Below are 27991 nucleotides of genomic sequence, written 5' to 3'. Positions count from 1 at the left end.
AAATGTGGCGGGTCATGACTTTTATTCTCGTTGGACCTCTCTCTCAGTTATCCATTGAAGCTCACTCAACGTTCTCCATTGAAGCACAGTTGACGTTCTCCGTTGAAGCCTTCTATACTTGTATCCGCCATTGAAGCAGCTTCTGAGGTAAGTTGTTTGTTCTTGTTATTATCATATCAATTTCACAATCTAATGTATTTTTCAGTGCATTAAGTGTAGGGTTCAAAAATCTCAACTCTTGGTTTTAAATTCTAAGATTATAAACCATCATAACCAAAAGCAAATAAAATTATGATTATTGAATCCTAAAATTATGTGATTTTTCGAGATAATTGAATGAAATTTGGTTGCTAATGTATTGCAAAACCCTTTATTGTTAGGATTGAACTATGAAATTAGACTTCTTTTCGCTGCCCTGCCTCAGGGACGGACCTGCATTCTTTCTCCTCGCCTCTCGTCGTAGACATTGCTTGTCTATCGGAACCCGATGTTTGTCTTCGCTATCATCCTCATCAATTGGAAAGGAAAATTTAAACTCTCAAAATGCCGGGCGTACTGGCGGAATTATGCCTTCTCTGATTGCCCAAACGCAGCAGAAAATCGATATTAATCCGCCCAAAGGGACCAGAGATTTTCCTCCTGAGGATATGCGGTTGCGAAGCTGGTTGTTTCAGAATTTTAGAGAGGTTTTCTTAGCTGAAATTTTGAATGATTTTTGATGAATTTGTGGAATTTTGTTTACATTAATTTGCAATTGTAGGTGTCGCATTTGTTTGGTTTTGAAGAGGTTGATTTTCCGGTGTTGGAATCAGAGGCACTGTTTATTAGGAAAGCTGGAGAAGAAATCAGGGACCAGGTATTTCATCTAGATTCATCTTTATTATCATTAGGCATTGTTTTACTAAATCAATCAATTAATCAATCAATCAAAGCCTTAATCCCATAACAATGGGGTCGATTAACATGAACCAAATTTGATTATTCCGTTGTAGTCATTGACATAAATCTTCCTCCTCCATCCCTTATGATCCAATGCTTCATCCTCATGCAAATCCATTAATTTCATATCCTTCCTAACTCTTTCAGACCAAGTCATTTTTGATCTCCCTCTCCCTCGTTTAACCCCTCCATGGTCCCATTCTTCCACTCTTCAAACCGGTGCACCCTAGGTCTCCGTCTTACATACCCAAACTAACACAGATGATTTTTCCTTAGTTTATCTGTAATGCCTTCCACACCTACTTTCTTGCGAATGACCTCATTTCTGATTCTATCTCTTAGAGTCTTAGAGTAATCCCACAAATCCACCTTAACATGCGCATTTCCGTAACCTTCATCTTTTTAATTTGCTTCTTCTTAGAAGCCTAACATTTTGGACCATAGAGCAACAATGGCAGTCTTGTACAATTTTCCCTTTAATTGTAAGGGAATGCTTCGGTCACTTAACACTCCCGTAACCGCTCTCCATTTAAGCAAATCCTTTCCATCCAAACTCAGCACTTCATTGCTTTTTCCCCTCTAAGTACCAAAGCGACATACCAAATATTCAGTGTTACTCCAATTTAGCTTATATCCTCTGGATTCCAACCTTTGCCTCCATTGCTCCAACTTGGCATTAACCTCATCCTTAGTTTCATCCACCAAAACGATATCATCGGCAAACAACATACACCATGGAACCTCATCTTGAATTGGTCTAGTTACTTCATCTAGAACTGTTGCAAAAAGAAAAGGGCTTAATGCAAACCCTTGATGCAACCTAATTGTAATAGGGAAATCTTTTGTTAACCCTCCATATGTGGACACATCCCGATACATATCTTTCACTAGGTTCACTTACGTGGGAAACATTTCTTCAACATTGCCCACCAAAGAACATCTCTTGGCACCTTGTCATATGCCTCCTCTAAATCAATAAAGACTATATGGAGATCCTTCTTCATTACCCTATAAAACTCCATCATTTGTCTAATCAAATGGATTGCTTCCATAGTAGATATTCCCGGCATTAAACCAAATTGGTTATCTAAAATGTTTCAACTTGTGTTCATTCACTCTTCCCCACAACTTCATAGTGTGGTTCATAAGCTTGATCCCTCGGTAGTTAGAAACAATCTTGAGCATCTCCTTTGTTTTTATAGACCGAGACCAAGGTACTCTTCCTCCAATCAATTTTATGCATTATGTGATGGTGAAATCAAATGAACTGTATTTTTTATTTTTTTAAGTTTATTGCTTTAAATTGTATGTAGAGTTTTTTTTTTTTATTTTTTTATTTTTTTTTTATTTTTTACGAGACTTACCTTTGGCTTTCGCCACGGTAGGTGTATTATTATACATTTTCAAAAAACAACATTCATTAATTTCTTTCTTCCTCATGGACCACAACGAAGGAAACAACGCAAAAATTCCAGACCCGGAATGATGAAGAGCCGGTGGTGGGAATTTAAGAAAGTCGGGCCGATCGAGTATCTTTATTCAAGCAAGGGTAAAAAAGAAGAACAAAATGAAGTGAGAGGCCGAAGGGCCGGGAAAAGAGTCAGGTCAATCAGGCTCGACGACCAAAAAAGAAGCAACGCTATGAGTACCATGACCGATCACCATCGATAAAAAAGAATCTTTCTAAATCACTTCGGGTCTGCGGGGCCTTCAAGCATCCGAAATACGCCGCGGTTGTAAATGACATACCCTTAAAAAAAAAAGTTATTCAAGTTGTGTTTCCTAAAGAAGTCCCGCTTCGACGGCCAGACAAGTCATCTACTTAAAAGGACCCTCCCTGCAGCGCACTCTTCCTTTAATTATTGGGTCATGCAATACTTATTAAATACAAAGAAAAAAAATGCATTTCAATCCCGTCCTAGTTCTCAATCATTTCGTGGCACCGGGCGTGGTTGAGCCATTCACGATGAAGAGAGCTAATACGCAGGGAAGAAGCTTAGATAAGAGAATACGTTCTCGCATCGCTTTTTCTGTGCAAACCAGCGAGAAAAAGTGTTTGGTCGAAGCCAAAAAGAGGTTAACCCACTTCATTTGCCAAGCGAATGATCTTCGCTTCGCGGGAAGAATAAAAACCACCATCTCGCTCTTTCGTTTCTTCGGTGCTACCTTTTTCTTTCCAAGGGATGGAGTTAGAGTTTATAAGAACCTCTTTTTTAAAGATGCCCGGGAACAACTCCTAGGTCAATTAAGGAGATAATGTTGGAACCTCATCGGTAAGGATAAGGTAATGAAATTGATAGAAAATTCATAGATCTAGGTGGGATAAGAGAATTGATAAAGGGAATTGAGATGATGATAGAGATCATACTAAAAAATAGAAGAAAATTTCTAAAGAGTATAACTCTTATTTGAACGAAGTGAAAAAAATGCGATCTTTGTTGTCTAATAGAACAAACACTAATACCTTAATTGAATCGGTCAAGATCAAATCTGTTTATACTTTGAACGAAGTGAAAAAAATGCGATCTTTGTTGTCTAATAGAACAAACACTAATACCTTAATTGAATCGGTCAAGATCAAATCTGTTTTTCTTAAGAGTATAACTCTTATTTGAACGAAGTGAAAAAAATGCGATCTTTGTTGTCTAATAGAACAAACACTAATACCTTAATTGAATCGTTCAAGATCAAATCTGTTTATCAAAGTGCTTCTCCGATTGCTCAAGACATATCTTTTCAACTGAAAAAGAAAAGAGGATCATTTAGTTCTATATTTAGTAAAAAAGTGAAAAAAGATTCTATTAGTAATGAAAAAGGGGGTAGAGGGGATTCGTTTATGATGTTCACGTTGATTGGAAGGTGCAGAAATTGCTAGATTTGAATGCGGAAAGTATGGAAAAACATCTTGTAATGTATTACACTAGAAAATGGATTATGCTTCCACGAAAGTATCTACTCTTTACGAAATCGTGGGTGTCAAAGTGTGGATTTCTAATAGTAAAAAAGAAAAGGACGTGCTATATCTGAAACGAAAAAAATATAGTAAATCAAGTAAGAAAGATGTAGTAGAGGTTGCAAACCGAACTGTACACAACTTGGATTGCTCGCGTGTCCACGGGACAAATCCCATTTGAAATGGATGGTGTGAGTTTTTCAAATGCTTGACAAGCCCAATGTCTTAAGTGGTCGATGGAAAGAGATAAGGAAATAAATAAGGCTCAAGACGAAAAAATAGCCCGGCCGAAGGCCGATCTTCGTTCTAAGATAGAGCCTTTTCTCATCATGGAGAGGGCCCGTCGTGACCTTTTGGTCAAATTTCCTCCCAAAGCCCGCGAGCAGTACGAGCTCGACCGGGAAAAACAAAGAAAAAGATTCAAAGGCGGGGCGGGCGATAGCTCCTTTCTCGTGTGGGCAGTCTTCAATGCGAGTTGTGCGCGGAATGTTGCCTAAAATGAAGTGACTCATGGGTGTGGGACACAATCGTGTTTACAGGAAAGTAGTGCTTTTTTCTATTGTGCTATTCTATTGGTATTCTTTAGCCTAGTGGCAACGAAAGCGGACTTTGAGTTGGTGCTACCTAAGGTGTCGCAAATGAGCTGCAGCGGATCCAGATTTCTTATAGCAAGCCAGTCACAGTTCCGGTCACCTCAGTCACCTTCTTCTATTAAGCTTTCAAGCAAGTAAGCCACTATATATTATGTCATAATAGAAGAAAACTAATACCTTTGAAACTCTCACGTAGTTCTAGTTGAATCAGTTTCCTTTGGTATATAGGATAAGTCAGATTAAAGGAAGGAATTGATAGAGTCAGATTCATTTGCAGCTCCTTACTTATTCAAGTAAGTGAATAGGAATTACCTTTAATTTAATCAGTCTATTACTTCTCAGTGAGGCACTCTCCTAAAAAAAAGTAAACAAGAGTTAACAGCACGCACAAATAGGCTTAGATCAGATGCAAGCAAGGAAAGCAGCCCATTAGAGGAAAGGAAAGGACGAAGCACATTGAAGTTGATTGCCACCTAGTTCGTGAGAAATAAAGTGTCTGCAAGTGAAATATCTTGGATTGAGAGTCTATAGTTGACTTTTGTTCTTCCTTTGTAATTGCAGGTGGTTTGTTTTGCACTTAGGGATAGTCTTAGGTGGAGAAGTCTGATGTCTGTGTGTAAAGAATGATTTGGAAAGTTTCATTTTAATTGCTTATTCATCATGCAAGAATATTTCAGGTTGAGCTATATGATTCCAATTGCTAGCAATGAAACATCTAATAGATGCAATTGTAGGAATCTCACCAACAATATACATTACCATTGATGTAACCCACTTGCTAGACATAGCCTCCAAATCCTCCTTTTGAAGTTGAGCAATCTTCCCCCCTTCCTTGACCATTGGGGCAACAAAGTCCAGAGAAGTACCTTTAGCAGCAAGACAAGACCTAGCAAAAAGACCAGCCCATGGATCAGAAGGCAAAGTTTCATTTGTTCCCTACGTCTCCAATCTCCTATTCACCATTCTAGTGTTCTGTGCTTCAGGAACAGGAACAATAGGGTTATTGTTGGTCTGTGTACCCACATTAGCAAGAGCCCTAGTAATATCATCATTCAATGCTTGCATCCTTGCTGTGATAGAGCCGTTATACCAATCCCCAGCCCCAGCTCCATTTTTTTTCTCAGAAATTGGAACAGAATTGACTGTTCCATTGGTTATTGTTCCTCCAGTTTCCAACTCTCCCATAGATAACCCAAGGGCTGTATGATTTGTTTTCGACTTTTGGGTAATTAAATGACTTTGAGCAACTTTATGGCAAGTATTAGTGTCGCATCAAATTTTTTAATGTTATTTGTGGTGGCATTAGAACCTACTAACCAGCCTAACTCTTGGAATATAAACTATAACACAATAATATAAACACAATGCACACACAAATGTTGTGGTAGCACCCGTATCAACCATAGAAAACATTTCCTTACCACTCACAAAGTCATAATGACCTTGCAACATCAGGCCATCAACAGATTCTTTGTGTTCACCCTTGGTAGCATCCAACAACTTTATGGTTAATTCAAAGTTTTCATACAACTCAACCTCTGTCATTTTCATCTATTAAATTCTTTAATTAAGATGGGAGCAAACCGAAGATCATCTGCCAATTGAAACATATTAACAAGGCTAGCAGGCACTATGTAGCCTCAAACTGTGCCAAACAATGAAAGACGCAACAAACACAATTGGAACAAGCACTAACAATGCCAACATAAAAGAGAGGAAAGAAGCTTAAACCGTTTCAAATTTAATCATTTGGTTGGAAAATATGGTGGAAAACCTGGCTCACCAGTGCTGGAAGGAAGCCACTGAGCCTTCAACAACCATAGGTCTGTCTAGGACGTGGGATACGTCAGGAAAGTGAGGGGAAACACATTTTTTTTTTTGTTGGTTATTTAATGTCTATTGTAGTTCTTTAAGTTATCCTTTAATTGACAATCAAAATTGCCTCTTGTTGTATGAGTGTCAATCTCAGTCCACCCCATTTCTTTGGGAAAGCTAGAGAATTGATGCTAATGTTCTTCTATCTCCATCTTTTCTAACCTCTGCTTTGCATATGTTTTCTTTCATTGTTACTTGATCGCTGCAATTTGTTCACAGAAGACTGACTGAAATCTGTGTCTTGCAGTTATATTGTTTTGAGGATCGAGGAAATCGCCGGGTTGCATTGAGGCCGGAACTTACTCCATCATTGGCAAGGCTAGTCTTACAGAAAGGGTACTTAACTTGCCATTTTGAGCTTTTGGTCATGTTGTCATGGAATAGTATTCAATTATTTTTATTGGTTTCTCCAATGCCTATTTCATTGTTCACTTGGGCTTGTGCTTAGACCTGGTAATAAAATGAAAATTGTTTAATTAGTTTGTTTATTATTATGATTTTTGTGTCCAGGTACACCAGCCACAATTTGATCCCCATGTTTTTTTCTGTCCAGAAAATCCGCATCCTTGCCATTGAAATGGTTTGCTATTGGACAATGTTGGCGTTATGAAAGAATGACTAGAGGTCGTCGCCGTGAACATTACCAGTGGAATATGGATATTATTGGTGTGCCTGAAGTTATGGTGTGTGCATCACTTCTGCAAATTCCTGTGTTTTATTACCATTTACTTAGTGATTTATTACTCCCTCATCGTGGAGTTGCACTAGTTTGACTGTCGCATGTTTTTACAGAAAAATAATGGACATATATAGTGGAAAGAGTAAGATTTATTTTTGAGAGATGCGAATGGGGATCCTAATATTTTATGATTTCTTAGGCACTCTCCAATGGTGAGACTTGAGGGAGTTTCTTTAGGAGAGAGTATTTTTTGCAAAGGATACCAATAAGTTGGTATCTAAACTTAGCAACTCCAAAAGAAAGTTGCTAAGTTTAGATACTCAACTTTGAGTCTCATTTGACAAAAAGTGTGGGCCCTTAGCAATATTATAATATGTTTTGTAATTTATTTAACTTTTAATTTTATTTTTTTTTTGAAAAAAACTTATAATATGATTTGGTGGGCCATAAATTGAAAGTGACATTAGTATACTTTAAAAAGTCTTACCATTGGGAAATTAGACTTCACATGAGTTGCCAAATTGAAAAGTGGGTTAAGTATCACCATTGGAGGTAAAAAACAACTCATTTTGTATTTCAATACTTAAAGTTGAGTCTCACCATTGGAGATGGTCTTAGGAAAAAGTAAGTAAAGTGGTCCCAAAGGTAGTGAGTGAAGTGAAACAAGTAGAGTCTGCTTGAATATTTCATTGAAGAGATTTAGTAAGAAAATTGTTCATTGATTAGTGCACCATGCTTGAACGTATTCTTATTACATATTATTTTACTTCGTTGTAGATACTTAGCATTTGATATGTTAGATCTTGTATTCTTCAACTTGTTTCATAAACTTATTGTTTATTCTTGTGACTAGCTTAGATTTGGATCCGTGAAAAACTGAAAAAATATTCACTAATTAAAATTACACACCCTAGCACAGATTATTTGTATCTCTTTGACGGTACAAAATTTGCCGATGCACATTTGACTATCAATATCCTTAATATCTATAAGTAAAAAATTTAAAATGTTGTTACTTTGAAAATATACATTAAGATAAACCCATCAACTTCTTACATACTAACATATGTTAAGGTGCGGTTTGTGAATATTGCAAAAAATCATTTTATGATGGAGATGAAATCTACATATTTGGAAAGTGCACATTGAGAGGACATTAGTTTTAAAAGCGTGCTGGAGGCGCGTTCATTTGTGTGCCATGGTGCATTTTCAACCCAAAGTGCCTTAGCCTAGGTGCAAGGCACAACGCCTCTCTCATTTGTGGTGTTAGGTGGGTGATGTGTCAGATTTTTGTAAATGTCAAAATTAAATAATTACCATGTGATGTATTTACTACTTCTCAATGGTCAAAACTAGTCTGCAAAGATTAGAGGAAGGAGAAAACAATAATTCCTCAAAATCCTAAGTTCAAGTTTCAAATGTAACTTTCTTGGTGACTACCATCCTATAGATCAGATGTATGTAATCTCTTGTTTCTTCTTTCTTCTCTTTTCATCTTTCTTTTCTCAACTACTTTCTGCTTCATTCTTCTTTTCTCTTCGATCTGTCTTTTGCTTCTTCTCTATTCTTTGTTTAGATCTATTTGATTTGGAAGCTTCACCATTAAGTCAATTATAAAGTACTTTTGCCTCCTCCACCCCCCCTCCCTCTTTATTGTCTCTTTTAATCACTCTCATCTAGTTATGTGCCCCACTTTCTCTAAAACAGCAAGTCAGCTGCTAAAAAGTCATGTGAACCCCTCCCTAGCCCCCACTCTTCTCTATCTTTCACGAAGACCTTCATTTCATTGTAATTAATAATTTATCCCCCTCTAGTTGGTTTTTTAATGAAAAAAATATACCAAGGAAAAAAGGTGTGCCTCTCCTTTGAAAGGCGCTTGCCTTCACTGTGTGCCTAAGCTCTAGGAAGTAGGGACCCTTTGCACTTCAGTGTGCCTCACACCTTTGAAAATTAAGATTATGATAAATCTAAGAAGTTCTTACTTGACAATGTTTTTTTATCATACATTAGTGTTGATATACAGTTTAAGTTTAGTTGGACCAATACATCATAAAGATAAATATTCAGACCTGCTATACCACCTTAATATAATCAGACCAAAATACTTTAGGACAGGTTCTTAAGCCTGTGAGGTTTTATGTGATATGGAGATTTAGAACTGTGCTTGCTTCTGTTCCTTTTGTTTAACTTATGTTTGATTTCCTTATACTGTCTACATATCCTTAAGTTACCATACTGTTTTGATCATGATATATTAAAGTGTATGTGTGTGTTAGTGGACCATTTGCTATGATCTTGTAATGTTTAAATTGGGCCATCATATATCATCAATAAAATTCTAGAAATGGCACCTTTAATGCCATCTATCCTAAGCTGGTGGAGGTCCTATCTTAAAATACCTGCAGAATACCCTCAATAATCTATCAACGTAATTTTTATTATTTACTGCTATTTGTTTGGTTTGAAACATAAATCTCATTGTGCTCATGATATTTGTACTGGTAAAAGGCCTAAAAAGTCTAACCCTGGCAATCTGGTGATAAAATTATTAAACATCTCATTCTTTTCCAGGATAATCCATTTATTTCAAAAGCTGTTTCAATTCAGTTGGTTCATGCTATGTCCCCTGCACGTTCCATCGTCAAAACCATGTCTTTTGTCTGATCTTATCTTTGGCTATGACGTATGTATTTGGTAGAGTTCTGCTTCCTCTCGCTGAATTTTAAATTATAATTTCATGCAATAGGCTGAGGCGGAGCTTATTTCTGCTATAGTCACCTTCTTCAAGAGACTAGGGATAACAGAGGCAGATGTTGGATTCAAGGTTTCGAGCAGGAAGGTATGAACTGCTTCTCATGAGGTATCCATTTACTTATGAACCTCGATCCTTTTGACCTCCTCTACTTCTTAAAAAAATAAATGTATGCTGACATGTTTGATCAGGCTTGATTTTATTTTCCTGTATAAAATATTAAAAGGTTTAATGTTGTACATTTTTATAAAGCAAAGATCATGTTTGTTTAATTAATAATTTTGTAGGGTTATCCGGTCATTATGTTTAGTATGTCAATATTTAGGGGGAAACATAATACTTCCTCCGGTTTTTTTATAAGTGCTACACTTTCCTTTTGCGGCCATTTTATTTATTGTTATTATTTTTTATTTTAATTGTTACAAGTTGTACAATTCCTTTTTTTGGCAACCTACTTCATTTAATTTTAATTCTCTTCCCACTCAAGATCCCTACTCAGACCCACTATTACTTTTTTGTTATTCTTTCCTTCTTACATCCCTTACTTTACAATAAAATATTAAGCAGTTAAACCCACTTTCTTTTCTTATAATTTTTTAGTACCCCAACAACCCCACTTACATCTTATTATATTCAAGTATTGGCTAAAAGGCCCTATTGACTCAGTGGTAAAAGTGGTAGAACAATGCCATGGTAAGGTGTTAGTCATCGGTTCAAATCCAATAAGGGGCTTTTTAGGTTTTTTTATAAAACTACCGTCTATTTGAGCGGGGATAGAAGTATTGTTAATTGGTATTATGAAAGTACAAAGCAAGCAACTTTCTAAGTATAATAAGTATACTTATTAGTAGTAGTTATAAAGTTGAACTAATTAATATATCTAAAGCTATGTGCCGATCAAAGTATAACTTAAAAAAAAAAAACAGGAGTAGCAAGAAGTGGAGGCTATGGTTGTGAGAATTCTATGGATATATTTCAAGTGAAACCGATGATTGTGGTTTAAAGGATTTGGCACCCAAATAGGTTTATTTCTTCAAATATGTATATTTAGTTTTGCAAAATGGGAAATTTGAAATCTTTCTTTTATTACGTGATGGAATTTTGTGAAACAAGTTATCTAAAGTTAAAAGGTTCTTACAGTTGCAGTCAACTGTATTTTTGTAAGGATTGTTGCAATATAAAAGTAATATGGGTAAAAGGTGTTTATGAAGATTGTCTTGTTTGGCTAGGTGTAAAGTGTGATTTTGTGCTCATTATCCTATATGGAGGTCTCCTTGCTGTCAACTGATGCATTCTCTCCCATTTTTAATTTCAGTACTTCTGTAGTTATAATGTTCTTTCTCTTCTCTAATGTGCTTCAAATTAATTGTTCTTATTGTCAATGTTCTGTCGATGTTTTTTATGTACTTATCCCTGGAAACCTACTGATAGTTTTATATCTCTTTGTAACTTAGTCCACCTGGTTTGGAGATTGTGAAAAATTGGAATTACATTTATCTTTTCTTTACAATAAAAAAGCTCTATAGATCATGCATTCTGAGTTTATTGTTTATGTAATTCTTTTCTTCAAACCCTGAAAAATTGTTTTGACAGTTAATTTTCCATTTTTTTGGTTGTGGTTTCTTATAGACTTGTCTTTGACTGAATTTGCTGAAGATGAGCATGGAACAATTTTCTAGTCTTCTCTGCAATTTCTCCTTAGCTGTCCTCTCTTCTATATTACATCACCTTCTTATTCAAATGTTAACTAGTAGTTGTTTATTATACTTTTTCAAAGTATGTATGTTTAGTCTATTCCTTTTATTCAGGTTTTGCAAGAAGTTTTGAGGTGCTACAATTTACCTGAAGAATTATTTGGAAGAGTTTGTATTGTTATTGACAAGGTCAGTTGAAGAATTATTTCTTAGCATGCTATTTTGCGAGTGGATTGCTTTATTTCAAGACTTGGATCTGAGTGGCTATCATTTTCCTTTCATCTCTCACCTACCTTTCTTTGGACCAACGCTTTCTTGATGAGCTTGTCGCGCTAACCAACAAAAGTAAAAGCTAAATGATTCTCCTAATTATGTAACAATGCACGACGTATGGTTCAATTAAACAATTGGTTGGTATCATCACATTAGTCGAATTAAATAAGGAGTTGAGTAAATTATGTTAATAAAATAAATCTATGAATATAAGTTCTAGAAATAAGCATCCCAATATAAATCAATGCAATTCATAATTATCCTTAAAAAACCAGTTTAAATTCAACGAGATAGATGTGCCCTACTTGTAACAATAATTATTTTGATTAATTAATTGATTCTTATGAGATGCAATCATGCCTACTTTTGTAGTCATGCTGATTAAAGACTTTGCATTCTGTATACTACTTCTTTCAGCTACTTTTGTAACAATGCTCCCTACTATTAGTGTTGAAGTCAATCAAGAACCATATATTCTTGTTGTGAGCTAATCACATTCATTAAACACTTTTTTTTTTTTAGTCGAAGTATTATAGTATCACCAACTTTAGTGATGAAATATAAGAAACAAATTACATTAGAGATTTGGGATCTATTCATGACATCAATCTATATTAGGGTTCAACCTCACTCTAACCAAGATACCATAATCAAATAAACATAAAATACAATAATCAAAGATATCATAGAAATGAAACAAGAGAATTAAGAAGAATGTAGATACTTAAATTAGTGAAGTGAGAGGCTAGTTAAACATTGATGATCTATTACTTTATTAGTTTATCTCTCGTTTATTAACTTAAAGTAATTTAATGATAATAATGCTGGTATTCTAAAAACAAGGTTTCAAGGCTATTTCATGTTTCTACAAACAAAGCGCGAATCAAATTGGTCGCTAAAATAGGTTGCATGACCCTTTCGGTTGTTGCTTAGGCAAGCTTAAACGACATTAGGTAAACAAAGATATGCTCATGCAAGCACTTGGTGCTTGGAGGTGTATTGGAGTACATAAACGTACACCGTAATAGTGTTTCGGATTTTAAACCTTAAATAGCCCATAGCTTCTTTAACAACTACGATTAGCCCCTCATCTGCTTAACCCTTCCTCGCTCACTTTCGGGTGAGGTCACCATTAAAACAATAGAGAGAGATAATCGAACCTTAGAGGCATCAATGACTATGATGATGGTGATAGATGAGCAAAAAGAAAAGAAAAAAAAAAAGATGAACAAAATATTGTAGATAAATATGCTTTCCAGTTTCCCCAAAACAAACCCTTTCTTCAATGAGGTCGCCATTGATCTTTGGAGAATTTAGGATCAAACACCGAAAAATTCACAAAATAAATTTTCAATTGTATAAATTGGTGCTGCATTTTGAAGTTTGAATTAAATTTATTTGGTGAATATCAGAGGTTTGAGTGGGCTAGAATTCTTCATTAATTTGGGGAAAATAAAGAGCGAGAAGATGGGATGTAGATTTGATTAATCTATCAAACCTTGATTCCATAAGTGGGGTCGCTTACATGAACCAAAAGTAAATATTCCGTGTTGTCATCCACAAAAGCCTTCCTCCTACATTTCCACGATCAAATACCTTATTCTCATGCAAATATTTGCCTCATGTTCTTCCTAACTTCTTCCCACCAATTCATTTTTTGTCTTCCTTTACCTCGTTTAAGCTCTCCATGATCCAACTTTTCGTGCATCTTGGGTCTTTGTCTTACACGCCTCCGTACCAACGCATACAATTTTCCCTTAATTTGTTTGCAATGCCTCCCACTCTCTTGCAAATAACTTCATTTTTATTCTATCTCTTAGAGTGTTCCTGCACATTTATCTTAACATGCGTATTTTTGCAGCCTCCATCTTGAGTGGAAAATTCTAAAGGCGTGAATTTTGTATTAAGGGAATAATTAGTAATGGTAGGTGGGATTAGTTGTAATAGGAGCAATTTATAAAAAGGCTCATGGCGTAATGAGGTGATGAAGGTCCTGTTGCGCTTGGGTGTGCCTTCGGTGCACCTCTTTGATGTGACGCGCAGAATGTAAAACAATTTAAGAAAATTGCTTATGTGCGCCTCTTTGAATGCACCTTGCCTAGAGAAAAAAAAGGCGCTCTATTGCCTAGCGCCTCAATGCTTAGGTGTGCCTTTTTATATAGGAATAAATAATTTAATTGGAAGTAATAAGGACAGTTATAAAAAGTGAGTAAGGTTAGTTTTGGTATTTTGGTGGGGAAAACATACGAAAATTAGTAATGTTGCAACTAAAAAAAACTTGTGTTTTATGGAAGTGCAAAAATAAGAACAGAGGAAATATTATTTTCTAAGTTTTTGTAACAATATTACTTAGAGGAGTTATTACATATAATCATGTACTAACAAATAATTTATGCATAAATTTCCAAAATTAAATTATAAGAGCCAGTAGCATTTTTTTTTTTCAATCAATGATGTACGCTGTTTTATTGTACTCCGTCATTTTTTTTTTTAAATGCTACACTTGCTCATTCAGTCATTATTTTTGTAAATGACACACTTCCTCTTTTAGAAAGCTCTTACATTTTTATAAAATAACGTTACCCACTAATGGTCCCAACTCTTTCTTACTTTATCATTTTTCACTCCATTAATGGATTTTAACTCCTCACTCCACTCACATCTTTTTACTTATCAATAAAATTATAACTCCACTATCTTTTCTTACAATTTTTTTTTATTGTCCTACCTACCCCACCAGTGGCAGATCTTGAAACATTTTCTACCGGGGCCAAATTTTTATAATATTAATGTAATTATGTAAAATTCATAATAAGAATCAAACAAATGACAAAATTACACTAATTGACATGAAACATGACTTAACTTAAACTATTGACACAAAATTGTCCGCATTTTTAAATTAATTTGAGAATGGGCACTCAAGACACCCAATGACATGAATTTAATAAAAAAGAAGTTAATAACGTTATTAGAATGATTTTTAATGATCAAGTTCATGTCATTAATTGTATTTAGTATACTTCTTCGTTTTATTTTATTTTATTTTATTTTTTATTATTGCACCATACAAGTTGGGCACAATAATTTTGGAAGTGGAACAAAGAAGAAAGAGAAAGGTAAAACTACAAAAGTGTCCATGTGATGTAAACATACTAAAGTATAAGTGTGCAAAAAGTAAGGGTATGTTGGGTATTTGTAGTGTGAACATAGATATTTTTTGTCCTAAAATGGAAATGGTGCAATGTTTGTGAAACTTCTTTAAAAAGCAAGTGGTGGAATATTAAAAGAACGGAGGAAGTATTATTGATATGAGTGTTATTAATTCCCTACCAATTTAATGTAAATCTGTTTATGATAAAATTTCATGTTAATGGTTATAGTTCGATCTTAGTTCATTAACATTTGTTATATCAAAATTGATAAACACAATGTCACAATCTAAATATCTAGCTAGCCAAGATAAATTACGACTTATAGCTCTTTTAATAATTAGAATCATCAATTAAAACTCTTAGAAAAACTTTAATCTAAATTTACAAATTCAAAATTGATTTATAAAATATAAAATAGTTTTATTTCTTATTAAAGCTTAAAAGTGCTGTAACATATCTTCTATTCTTCTCCTCTTTAGTGGCTTAGTTAAAGTTTAGCAAATATTTCACAATATTATGGGTCAACTCAAAAAATTGTCACAAAAATGTTTCCGGGGCCAAGCCTCTGTGAGCCTCACTAAAGCTCTGCCCCTGTACCCCACTAACAACTTATTATATTAAATTCTCCTAAAATTTTGTGCATTCACAACTGTAACATTTTAAAAAAAATCCCAACAAATTTCATGATTTGTGAAGATTAATTTTAGAAGATACCAATGTTGCTCTGCTTATTGCCTGATAAGGGATCCAGTCTTGTGGCGTATGTAGGAGTTTTAGGAATTTAACTTATTTGATTTTCCAAATTATGAGTTTTCATGCTTAAGTTCCTTCTTTGTAAAATTTGATTAACAGCTTGAAAAGATCCCTCTTGATGAAATAAAGAAAGAGTTGAAGTCTATTGGAATGTCTGATGAAGCAATCAAGGAACTGCTGGAGGTCCTTTCTATCAAGTCTTTAACGAAGTTGGAAGGTTAGCAACCTGTTTTAGGGCTATCAAAAGTATTGATTTAATGTTTAAGTTGTACTCCTTAGAATATTAGTCAGATACTCGTACCTTGAATTATGCTTCATTGGTCTAGCAAAAGTCTTTACATTACTTAGAGCATGATTATTTGATCCATGCAAATAGGTACTGTAAAAATAAACGTCTTAGAAATATCCCAAAACAGATTTACAAAATGTAAAGAAAATGTGATCAAGCACTTGCAAAGAAATCCTGAAACTACTGAATCATGTACTTCCTCCATATTTTTATTATTGCACCATAGGGGGTTGGTAGAAAAAAGTAAGAGAGAGAAAGGAAAAATACAAAATTGCCTATGTGACATATTGATAATAAACTAAAAAGTAAGTGTGAAAAAGGCAAGGGTCTGTTGGGTATTTGTAGTGTGAACACAAATATATTTTTTTTTTCCTAAAGAGAAAATGGTGCATTGTGAAATTTCCTAAAAAGACAAGTGGTGCAATAATAAAAGAACGGAGGAAGTATATTGATTTTAAATTTTTACTTGATGCCATACTTACACGGTGTGCATTACTTTAGTACCTTGTATTTTCATGAGTAGTTAAAATCGCATTAGAGACTAAGGTGAACTCAAAAGGGACCACCCATGTGGGTATTGCTTTTAGGAAGAAAGAGAAAGAGAGTATGATAATTATTAAATATAAGTGGGTCACAAAAATTGGTATGGAAGATGAAATATGAATAAATAACTGGAATGCATTGAAAATGAGTAAAATATCCTCAGATAAAAAGGGTTTAGGGTTAACCCTGTTAATTTCACTTTTCTACGTTGTGCCTCAATTTTTATCACTTTCCATACTGTAACCCTAATATACATTTTGTTTCCATACGGTAACCTTGCCGTTATCCCGCCGTTAAAAAATTCCGTTAGTGGGGCCCACTCTCCATTTATTAAATTTTTTTATCGATTTGTGTATTGGAAAATGTTCCGTTAAAGGTTTTAGGGGCTATTTTAGGGCTACGGGGTCCAAATTGAGGTCAAATTTGGCAAAAACTAACTTAAATGTCTCGATTTACGTGTTCACGTTTCAATACGCAAAACGAGACATTTACATTTTTTTTTTTGTGAAATCTGAGTTCAATTTGGACCCATAAGGCCCAAAATAGCCTCCAAAACCTTTAACAAAACATTTTCCAACGCGCAAATCGACGAAAAAAATTTAGAAATTTGAAAGTGGCCCCACTAACGGAATTTTTAACGGCGGAATAACGGCAAGGTTACCGTACGGAAACAAAACGTATTGCGTTTACAGACTACACTACAGTGTAGTAAGTGATATATGTTAGGGTACAATGTAGAAAAGTGGAAATTAACAGGGTTACTATATAGTAAAACTCAAAAAAAAAAAAAAAAAGTGAGTAGAACTTAGAAATACATATGAAAACAGAAAGTGAGTAAAGCTTATGAAGACAGAGGTAGTATAATTTTGAGCTGTGTAAGAAGATATAAGACAGAATCTTGAGGAGAGGAAAAGAAAAGAAGAAAAAAAGGAATTTTGCAGTGCTCGTAATAACAAAATTTATAGTTAAGAAGAAATTTATTAGTTGGTTGAAAATGGTTTGTTCCGATTCAGGTCATTTTCGAATAAGGAGGTTGTCCAGTTGTGTTGGGTCAATTTTGGGCCAGCTTATTATGGGACATATATTTATTTCAGTCATGTTTATCTTTAAGTCAATTTGGATCATTCAATTTTTGATACATGTTGGGTGATTAAGTTGGGTAATTTGGGTTGCCGGGAGAAGCCTGTAATACCCGAATATTTTCTGATAGTATACATAAAATATCAATAAATTAAGTTATTTTTTTTATCTACATAGCTTTATATTATTAAACCCAAGTTGGTTTTAGTAGGACTCTTTTTATGAACCTATAAATACTCTTAAACCCTAAAAGTTTTGTAAAAATTCTTTCGATAATTCGATTGTTCTTTTCCTTAATATTTATCTTTATTCCACCATTACTCGTTCCAATTTATAATAAGCAAACAGTGAGATCATCACCTCTTGATTCTTCTTATTTGATGTGCAACTAACCCTTTATTATTACTCAACATCATTCCTTCCACTTCGATTCCAAGATAGACACGTACCTTACACTAAAATCCAAATTGATCATTAGCCTACCAATTAATATTTACTCATCCTTCCAAGTTTTATACTGACAATTTGAAGTAGCCTTCTTGATATATTTGTCAAACAAATTCGTGAGGGAGGTATCGTACATACTTTAGGATTTAGATACTTCGTCTGTGGTTGTTTATGATCGAAAAGGTAATCACACGGAATTATTTTATATTATCATTGTATGATTTGCTATTTATATGCTTGAGTTTATATGTATGATTAATGTATTTAATTTTATGATTTGATCAGATTTAATTGTCTTGTTATTGTTGTTGAATATGATTAATTGTACAAATATGCTAGGGTTTTTAATGTTGTTGCGCTAGAGAGTAATATTATTTTAGGTTTTAGGGTTAATTATATTGTATTGGTTGAGATTTGATTATATTTGGGTATTAGTATTATTGCCCTATAAGAGTTGAGATATTTATATGATACAAGTACATCATAATATATTATTTGGGAATCCGTGCCATTATTGAGATATTTTTTACTAGCATTTGATCAAGTATGAGATCAAAAGGTTGAGAATTATTATTTTGTTCTTGGTTTGAGGCTCTGCGTTATAGACTTTAGTCCTTGGCATGTTGGTAAGGAGATGATGATATCAGTTAAGAATGATGTACAATATTTATTTATATTTTTCTATGGTCCCCTATGGTGGGATTTGACCCATATGTTGGCTTGGTTTAAAGTGTTTTTCTGGTTTGAGACTATTCAAGTTTTAAACTTACTAGTTTATTTATTTGAATTACCCATGTCCAAGGGTAGGTATAAAACAAAGAGCGTGGCACACTTATGGGATATATGAGTTAGTTAAGTAAAGGTAAATATTATTATTTGAGTTTGAGTATACTTGTTGGTTTATTTATTCGAATTACCCATGTCCAAGGCTTGGTATAAAACAAGGTGGCACACTTATGGGATATATGAGTTAGTTGAGTAAAGATTCATATTATTATTCAAGGTTGAGTTGACAAAGGTTATTTTTTTTGCCAAATTTGAGTTAGTAAATCGGGGGTGTTACAAAGCCTTGGCCATCATATGGGTTTGGCTACCTGGAATGTCAATTTCCATGGATTAGATATTTAACATTTCTGAATTCTGATAAATTTTTATGAATATATCGTGGCTTTATTATAGGATGATTGTATATATGCCTTTGTGACACTGCTCATGATAAATGCAGAGAAACTTGGAACTTCTGGTCAAGTTGTTTGTGAACTTAAACAACTTTTTGCTCTTGCTGAGAAATTTGGTTATTCTAAATGGATCCAGTTTGATGCATCCATTGTCCGTGGTCTGGCCTATTATACTGGCATTGTGTTTGAGGTATGTGCTGTATTTGGTTCTTATTGACTCTATAATTTTAATAAACATTATTTCTGTTTCCATTTATGTAGAACTTGTAATTTTTTAGTGTCTTGCTTTCTTTACATATTTCCGCCTTGTTGCCATATCGTTGCCCATTTGCTATATATATATGCTCCAATATAATTTGGTCAATTTTATTTCTTTGGACAATTGAATGAATTTGTGAACCTTTCAAGTTCTGTGGCTTTGCCTTTAGTTACCCATAATATCTATGTATGCAACTACTTCACTTGTCTCGAAATGTACAGTTGATTGATTTTGTTCTCTATTTGGATGTATTTTGAGGATTGTGACTGGTCTATACTCTCAGATATCGAGTTTAATAAGTAAGCATGTACAATATACTAATGCAAAGCTGTTGGCTAAGGCAGTAAGGCCCCAATCTTGTATCGAAGTAAGGACATATTTTCTGCACGGATGTGCTGTAGGTAGGAACTAGTAGCAGTAAATTCTACTGCTGGGTAACTAGTGTAGGGTCATAGCTTGTTGATTTGACTCTTCTTATAGGATTATACTGGTGGAAAAGGGTGCATAAATATTGCTTCTATGCTTTATGGTAAAATTACACAAAATATGGGAATTTTCTGGCCAAAATTAAGCTACGTAAACTGTAAAGATGTAAATGACTTGTCTGGATAAAGTCATCAATAATTCAATACATAGAATATCTTGAGTCTAAATTAGAATTGAGGTGCATAGTAGAACCAAAATGCTCATTGATAATGAGATATGCAGTAATACAGGTCTGGTAAATGCCTAGTTCAACTAATCAGCTCACTAAGGTGATCATGAACTTAACAAATGGCATTTAGACAGTGTAATTCCTGTGAAAGTTGGTTCAGGTGATTTCTTGAGGGATTAATGAGTTATTGATTTCTTGTTGGTGGGTTGAGTTTTCTTGTGCACATACCACCTATGACCCTAGTCACCCAACTGATATTTTTCTTCTTTTAAACCAATTGTATTTGATTTTTCAGGATTGTGACAGGGTTTCCTTGATAATGGCACTGTCATTAAACATTATTTTGTGTTGTTTGTTTCTTATCTTGCTTGGATGTCTCAAATTAATTAGTATTATTATTATTTCATCTGTAGTGGAGTTCCTTGAAAAAAACATTTATTTTTCTATCATTCAGGGCTTTGATAGAAAGGGAAAGTTACGAGCCATTTGTGGTGGAGGACGTTATGATAGACTGCTATCTACATTCGGAGGTGATGATGTTCCAGCCTGCGGTTTTGGATTTGGTGATGCAGTCATTATGGAAGTAAGCATTTTCCTTGTGAATTTGTTGATTTGATAATTTATTTACAATTAATTGAGTTCATCTGTTCATATAAAGTAGCTGTATACTAGCTGCAGTCCAATATCTGGTACTGCTTGTTTGGCTTTTAATCAGTTGCAAATTAAATTAAGGAAACTTTACTAACAAGGTTTTCCAAGCTTTCCTAACCTAACTACCAATTACTTGACTCAAAACCCCAGCATGTACCTGAATTCCTGAAATCATCCCAACTTTGGCGAATCAAAATTTGACCCAACCATATCTGAAAAATGAAAAGTAATTACTAAGTAATGATTGATTATCAAATTAACCCACACTGAGTCACTTACCAACAACCAAACCAATTGAGTGATTCATTATCCAGTTATGGCAATGAATTGACCCAAAATTAGAACAACCCAAATTTCACCTCTATACATGTTGATCTGGGTCTTGAATGGGAAGATAGAATTGAGAGTATATACTTTTAGTTTTCTCCCTCATTTCTTTTATTAATGATATTATTTTATTTAACTTTTCTTTCAAGTTTCCCTATTTTGGCACTCTGTTTTTAAAAGCATGCATAATAAAAATTTTGGTGGACACGACCATATTTTTTGCCTTCAGTAAGGGTCTGCAAAATTAATGGAGTAACTTGTGGTTAATCGCATTTCACTCTTTCTTCCTGGCACCAAAATGTAATGTTAAGGGTTTTTAATTACCGTGTTTTGGTAACTGTTATATTTGTCGCTTATATCAACTTCTAATCGTAAAACAGGTTAACCTGTTTACATCTTAAGCCCTTAGCCTGTACTCTGGTTATTATCTCCCAGCATTAACTATTTTCACAATTTGTGCCCTGGATATTTTGTTCAGCTTCTTAAGGAGAAAAGCCTTCTTCCAGAACTTGGCCTCGAGGTCAACAACATAATATGCTCACTTGATCCTGAACTTCAAGGTGCGGCAGCATTAGTTGCTTCTACTCTTAGAGGAAAAGGTCAGAGTGTTGATTTGGTGTTGGAGAGCAAGCCGATGAAGTGGTAAGCAATTACTTTGATTTGTTTAATGGCTGTCATTTTTATTCTTCGTAATGAATCAGATATGGATATTTGAAGGTTTGTAAAGTGTTTTAAATTCTTAAGTTGCTGAGGGTTGATGTCCTACTACATTATTTAGGGTATTTAAACGAGCTGCACGAATAAATGCTCAGCGCTTAATATTGATCGGAAAATCTGAGTGGGAAAGAAGTACAGTGGCTGTAAAAATACTCTCAACAGGCGAACAATATGAAGTCAAACTTGATGAGTTAGATTGACAAGAATAAGTTCCCATGTATGGAAACAGGATAAGGGGTTGGAGGAAAGAAGGTGTGGGAGAGGGAGGGACGGATCCATTTTTCCTCTCTTTAATAAACACTCTTCAAAACTGGAATTTGAAAGGAAAATGAGTACCACCTCTCTACCTTTCGAACCCTTTCATCCTGTATCCCTCCCCTTTCTTTCCTCTTATATTGCTATCCAAACAATTCTCTAGCAGACTATTATTATAATTTCTTTCTCATTCTTTTGCAAACAGCAGTACCATAATATCTATGTATAATTATGTGTTTTGTTAGCCAACCATCTTATTTGATACTTTCGCTGTTATCATTTCAAGCTGCTGTTTAGATATTTTCATTGCATAGTTATAAGTTTTATTTCTTTGTAATGTGTTTGTATTGGGGAGAATGAGGGGGTGAGGTGGAGGAGGTGACAAGAGAAGAGAAACTGAGGCATTTTGTATTTGTGGGAGTGAGAGAATTGGATGGGAGGAAAATGGAAGGAGATATTATGATAAATATTGATGATAAATCTCCTCAAAATTGATTATTCTTTATGGGTAAATGCAAGTTTTCCTTCTTGAGATACTTGACATGTATTTCAAAGGGTTAAATTTGTCTTTTCATCCATGAAAATGGAGATAAAAATGTATCTCATATTTTCTCTTTCCCCTTTCTCTTTCACTCCCTCTCTTTCATTAAAATTTACTTGAAATCACTATTGAAGCAACATGTGAGCTTTATCTCCCACCATTGAAGCAAATTTCACGATCTAGTGTTAATCATTAATCGTAAAATTTCAATTTCACAATTTATTATGTAGTAGCTTCAATGGAGCAGGGGAGCCTCACAAGCATATGTGAAACATCTATCTTTTAGGGTTAATCATGCCCTTAATTTTGATATTTTTCTTACGGTTTTTCGTTAAAGTTAACGGCAAGCCAATGAAACGGGTGGTAAACGGGTGGTGTTAGGGTTAAGGTTTGTTGTGGTGTTGGACATAATCTGAAATAATATACTAGTATTATATGATTGTCCGCGGTCTATCGTGCTTGCCATTGTTAATGAACCATTGTTAATGAATGATGAGTAATGAGCAAGGAAGAACAAAGAAGGGAGGACGAGAGAAAAAATGAAATTAATGAATGTCTTTTGTGTGTGAGTCAGCAACATAAAGTAATAAAATCTTGATGATTGTGCTCTTATTTATAAACTTTGCCATTAAAGATACATTCATTGTTTTTTAAGAACAAAAATTAAGGCTCGTCCATTTTTTATTAGTTGACACTTTTTATTATGACAAATTTATATAGGAAGTGTGTTAAAGAATGATAATAAACAGTAATCCACCATATCCATTAAACTAGTTTTCTTTACCAATTCACAATTGTTAGTAGTGACAAATAAGCCACGCCATTACCGTTGTTTGCACCACCACCCAAAACTACTATAGTTGGGTACACCACTATTATATAAATAATTGTCATTTCTAACAAGTTACAACACCAGTGTAAGGATAAGTCTTGTATGGGGCTAGCCACACTGTGTGGCCACATTCAATTATAAGAGTAATCTTCATTAATAACATGTATAAGTAACCTCATTTTTTCATAAGAGTAACCCCAAATTGGCCATAAAGTAACCCAAATTCATTATATGAGTAAAATCAAGTAATTTTTAAATAAGTTAGCCCATTTGTTCATTCGAGTAACCCCTATTCTTTTGTTATAAAAAATAAAAGAATAATTTTATTTATTTAAGAGAGTAACCCCTTTTTTCTCAATTAAGTAACCTATATATACGTTATGGTAACCCCTTTTGTTCATTACCGTGACCCCTATTACTTAATTAATTGCCTTATATGTGATTATGTGAAGTGGCCACACCTTGTGGTTAGCCACATATAAGAATTTGTGCCAGTGTAAAGGTATCCTCAATTACTACCACCACAACTCCAGAATCATCGGTGTATTGGTGAAAAAAGTTGAATTCAACATCAAATCCATAAGAATTACTTAGTGATATAGAAGACCCATATCTAAATTTGCTATTTTAGGGGGAAAAAATGAAGAATCTAATTTGTATCATCACCAAGGTTTGAAACAAGGAGAGTAGGGAGAAAATTGAACCCTCCACGGATTGCTGTTGCATAGGATTATTTTTTTTCTTCACCAAATCCAGGGCATGGAGGTATAGTGGTTTAGATCCCTTGGTCAAATCTAAAATCTAACCACATTTTGGTAAATGTAGAATTTAAGGTACATGAAACGTATTACCAACAAAGCCAAACAACTCTCACAATATGATTTGGGTTTCATCGCCTATCAATTTCAAACATAAGAATGTATCTATGCTAAATTACTAATGCATGAAAAATATCTCAGTTTATGACGAAATATTGTCTTGGTAATAGAAATATACGTTATTTATATTATGTACTAGATGAAGCCCGTGCAATGCACGGTTGGTTTGAATTATTATTATTTGTTTTAATTTATGTGCTAAAATTGGTTATATATTTAGATAAAATTCCTAATATCTAAAGATAATATCTTACATTTAATAAATTTAAATTTAAAAATTTCATTCGCCAATTTTGCTTACGTGGCATTTGAATTATTTAATTATAAAAAATTATAATAATCTCTTATTTAATTGGCTACTATTTATAATCCTACGTGGCGTAGTAAGAAAATTAGATCACGTGGCTTTTAAAAAATCAGGAAAAAAAACTCTCGATGAAGTCCGTGCGATGCACGGTTTGTTTGATTTTTTTTTTTGGTATTTATGAGCTCAAATTTGTTTTATATTTAGATACAATTCCATTAAAAGATAATATTTAATATTTAATTAATTTAAACTTAAAAATCTCATTCGCCAATTTTGCTTACGTGGCATTTGAATTAGTTAATTATAAAAGAAATTAATAATCTCTTATTTAATTGGCTACTACTAAGATTTATAATCCTACATGGCGCGCTGAGAAAATTAGATCTTACGTGGCTCTCTAAAAACTCGGGAAAAAACTCCCCTTTATATATATATATATATATATATATATATATATATATATATTAGATTTAATTTGTTTTACGAAGGTTATGAAGTAAGTGTATAGATTTGAATGATGCTAATTTGTTTTATAGAAGTTATGAAGTAAGTGTATAGGTTTCAATTATACATCAGCTCTTAAGTTTATAGTTTAATAAATAACTCCTCTTTTTTTTATACTTGATTAGTGCCCGTGCGAAGCACAGTAGTAATAATATTTTTTTTCCCATTATTAATTTGTGATATAATGTAAATATGAGTCAATTCATGAGGAATAAATAAATGCAATGTATATTAGAAAGTTGAAATAATAGGCAAAATATTAAAACTACAACTAAGAAAAATAATATATTATTGATTAGATATGTTGAAAATATTTTTAAAATAGTATACACTACTCCGTATAATACATTAATGATGCATGTTATTCTCAATATAATTGTAGGTGACCGTTGACTTTTTATTAATAAATTATTTTATTTATTTTTAAAAAAAATAAAAATAAAACAATAAAAAAAACTATACAATGTACTTCAAAAAATTAAGCTAAGTATAATTTTTTTTTTTTTTTTAAAAAAAAAAAAAAAAAAAAAAACCTTAAACCTGACATCATATATTGTATTGGCGATTTTTTTTTTATGATAGTTTGACATATGTCCAAAATGATCGATATAAACATGACCTGTTTTAGTAATAGTTGATAGATTTTTTAAAGGAAAAAAAAAGTTAAAAGTTGGTAAAATTATTATAGAAATTTAAATAGAAAACTAACTCAATTTGAACTTGGTTGACTATATTATGTTCATGAGACTATATTATGTATAAAGTGTTTTCGAACTAATACTATTTATTTTACGGGATGGAGTTGGAATTATTCAGTTTATCTGATTTTTGGGAGTTTTCTCTCTTTTCTTGTTTCTGATTTATTTTGCAGGTTGGTAGGAGGGTACTGGTTACATGTGAGGAGACGTTAGAATAATCACGTAGCTAAGAATATTTTAGTTTATTTCTGAATTTAATAATTTCCTTTTAAATACTGTTCTCAAAATAATTTGCAGTTTTGATGTAATGACTATTTTATTTTGCCGCAATCTAGACCACTTAACTTATTTAATTATTATTCATTTTGCTTTGCATTTATTTTCTACGGAAAATAAGTGTAGCAGTAACACTCCTAGAATTCGATGGTTGGGTTTTTGAAAGTTAAAGGTTACTCTTATTGTTTTTAAAAGACTCGAATTTTGGGGGTGTTACAATAAGTGTTCTTTCTTCCATCATGCAATACATCTCTATCAAATTGCCAAGGCCTTCCAACTAAAACGTGACAAGCATCTATAGGCAACACATCACAAAGTACCCCATCCTTATATAACTTGCCAATTGAAAAAGAAAGAAGAGTTTGTTTTATTACCTTCACCTCAGTGTGATTATTAAGCCATTGAAGCTTGTAGGGAGTAGGATGATCGGTAGTTTCGAGATTGAGCTTGCTCACCAATGTTGTTGAAGCCACATTAGTGCAAGAGCCACTATCAATGACAAGGTTGCAAACTCGGTCCTTGATGGTGCAACGAGTTTGGAAAATGTTTTCCCTTTGCTCTTCTGCTAAAGGGGTGGAAATGGAGTGAAGTGCTCTTCTCACAACAAGGATTTGACCCTCATCGGCTTCAACCAAGATCTCATCTTCCTCATCATATATAGGGTCCCCAAAATCCTTCTTTTCATCTTCATACTCATCATCATCCATTTCACGAATCATCATAGCTCTACTATTTGGACACTCATTAGCAAAATGTCCATAGCCTCTACACTTGTAGCAAGTCTTCCTATTGCTCATCTTGTTGTGATCATCTTTGCTAGAAGAATGCACGGGCGCCTTGCCTTTGTCATCCTTGGCAATGGCCTTGCTTGCCTCACCCTTTGGAGCAAAAGAATTCTTGAAAGTAGGTTTAGGATACCCACTAGCACTACTCATCTTGTCATACTTCTCAAACTTTAAAGCCTTTTGCACAACTTGATCAAAACTTCCATGGGCATACATATCAATCTTTTGCCCAAGCTTTCTCTCAAGACCACCAATATACCTAGCAATCTTATGCTCCGGTGCTTCCCATAATCTGTGATTTGAAATTTGAGGCTAGATGACGAATACATAATCTGTGATGAGCATGTGGTTCTTCCCATCCACTGCCCACCGTGGTCATTGTTTTTTAAATCGAGGCATGCCTATCTGAAATGACACAAAGACCCTCTCTTTGAATAACAAATTATCGTATGCATAACATGAACCATTCCCATGCATCACTCGTCTCACCTTCAACAATGGCAAAAGCAAGAGGAAACAACTAAAAATTAGCTTTTGTGGCCATGGCAATGAGAAGTGTCCCCTTGTATTTTCCGTAAAGATGGGTGCCATCAATGGTAATGAGTGGGCGACAATGGTTAAAAGCATCAATAGATAATTTAAAAGCCCAAAATACTCTCTTGAACACATGAGTAGAAGGGTCTAATGTTGGTGTCGTACACCAATGAACCACTGTACCCTCATTTGACTCTTTTAAAGCTTGCATAAATTTGGGTAACTCTTCATATGATTTATTACAATCCCCAAAAATAGTAGTGATTGCCTTCTGCTTGGCTAACCAAGCCCTCTTGTATGTTATGGTATAGCAAAAACTTTTAAAGAAGGGTCAGCTCGTATGAGATCAAGTATAACACCACACACAAAATCAGAAGACAAAAGGGGATGGTCAATATTATAAATTTCACCTACACGTACATGTGCTTGCATGAGGTCCTTCGTACTTCACAATTCTAAATGTGGGAAGTGCTGGTAACTTGATTGCACGCAACCTCCAAGGACATTTGCACTTTTCCTTTTCTTATGCACTCAACAACATCTTTTTCAGGTTGCACTTCCTTCACTCG

General features: G+C 34.0%; 1 protein-coding gene across 1 annotated transcript; it reads left to right on the top strand.

Moving 5' to 3' along the window:
- On the top strand, nt 1-22352 carry LOC145601320 (histidine--tRNA ligase, chloroplastic/mitochondrial-like). The gene is made up of 12 exons (XM_081657319.1): nt 1-147; nt 381-686; nt 761-856; nt 6608-6696; nt 6914-7043; nt 9786-9878; nt 11600-11674; nt 15766-15883; nt 19251-19393; nt 20572-20700; nt 21574-21737; nt 21874-22352. Exons 2-12 carry the CDS (start codon nt 390-392, stop codon nt 22010-22012), a joined length of 1473 nt encoding a protein of 490 aa, XP_081513445.1. The 5' UTR covers nt 1-147; nt 381-389; the 3' UTR covers nt 22013-22352.
- Nucleotides 22353-27991: the final 5639 nt, after the last annotated feature.

Source organism: Chenopodium album, chromosome 21 (genome assembly GCF_948465745.1).
Source record: "Chenopodium album chromosome 21, dcCheAlbu1.1, whole genome shotgun sequence".
In the NCBI taxonomy this organism is placed as follows: Eukaryota; Viridiplantae; Streptophyta; class Magnoliopsida; order Caryophyllales; family Amaranthaceae; genus Chenopodium; species Chenopodium album.
The sequence above is the reverse complement of the archived record's forward strand: the minus strand, read 5'-3'. Positions and strand labels throughout refer to the sequence as shown.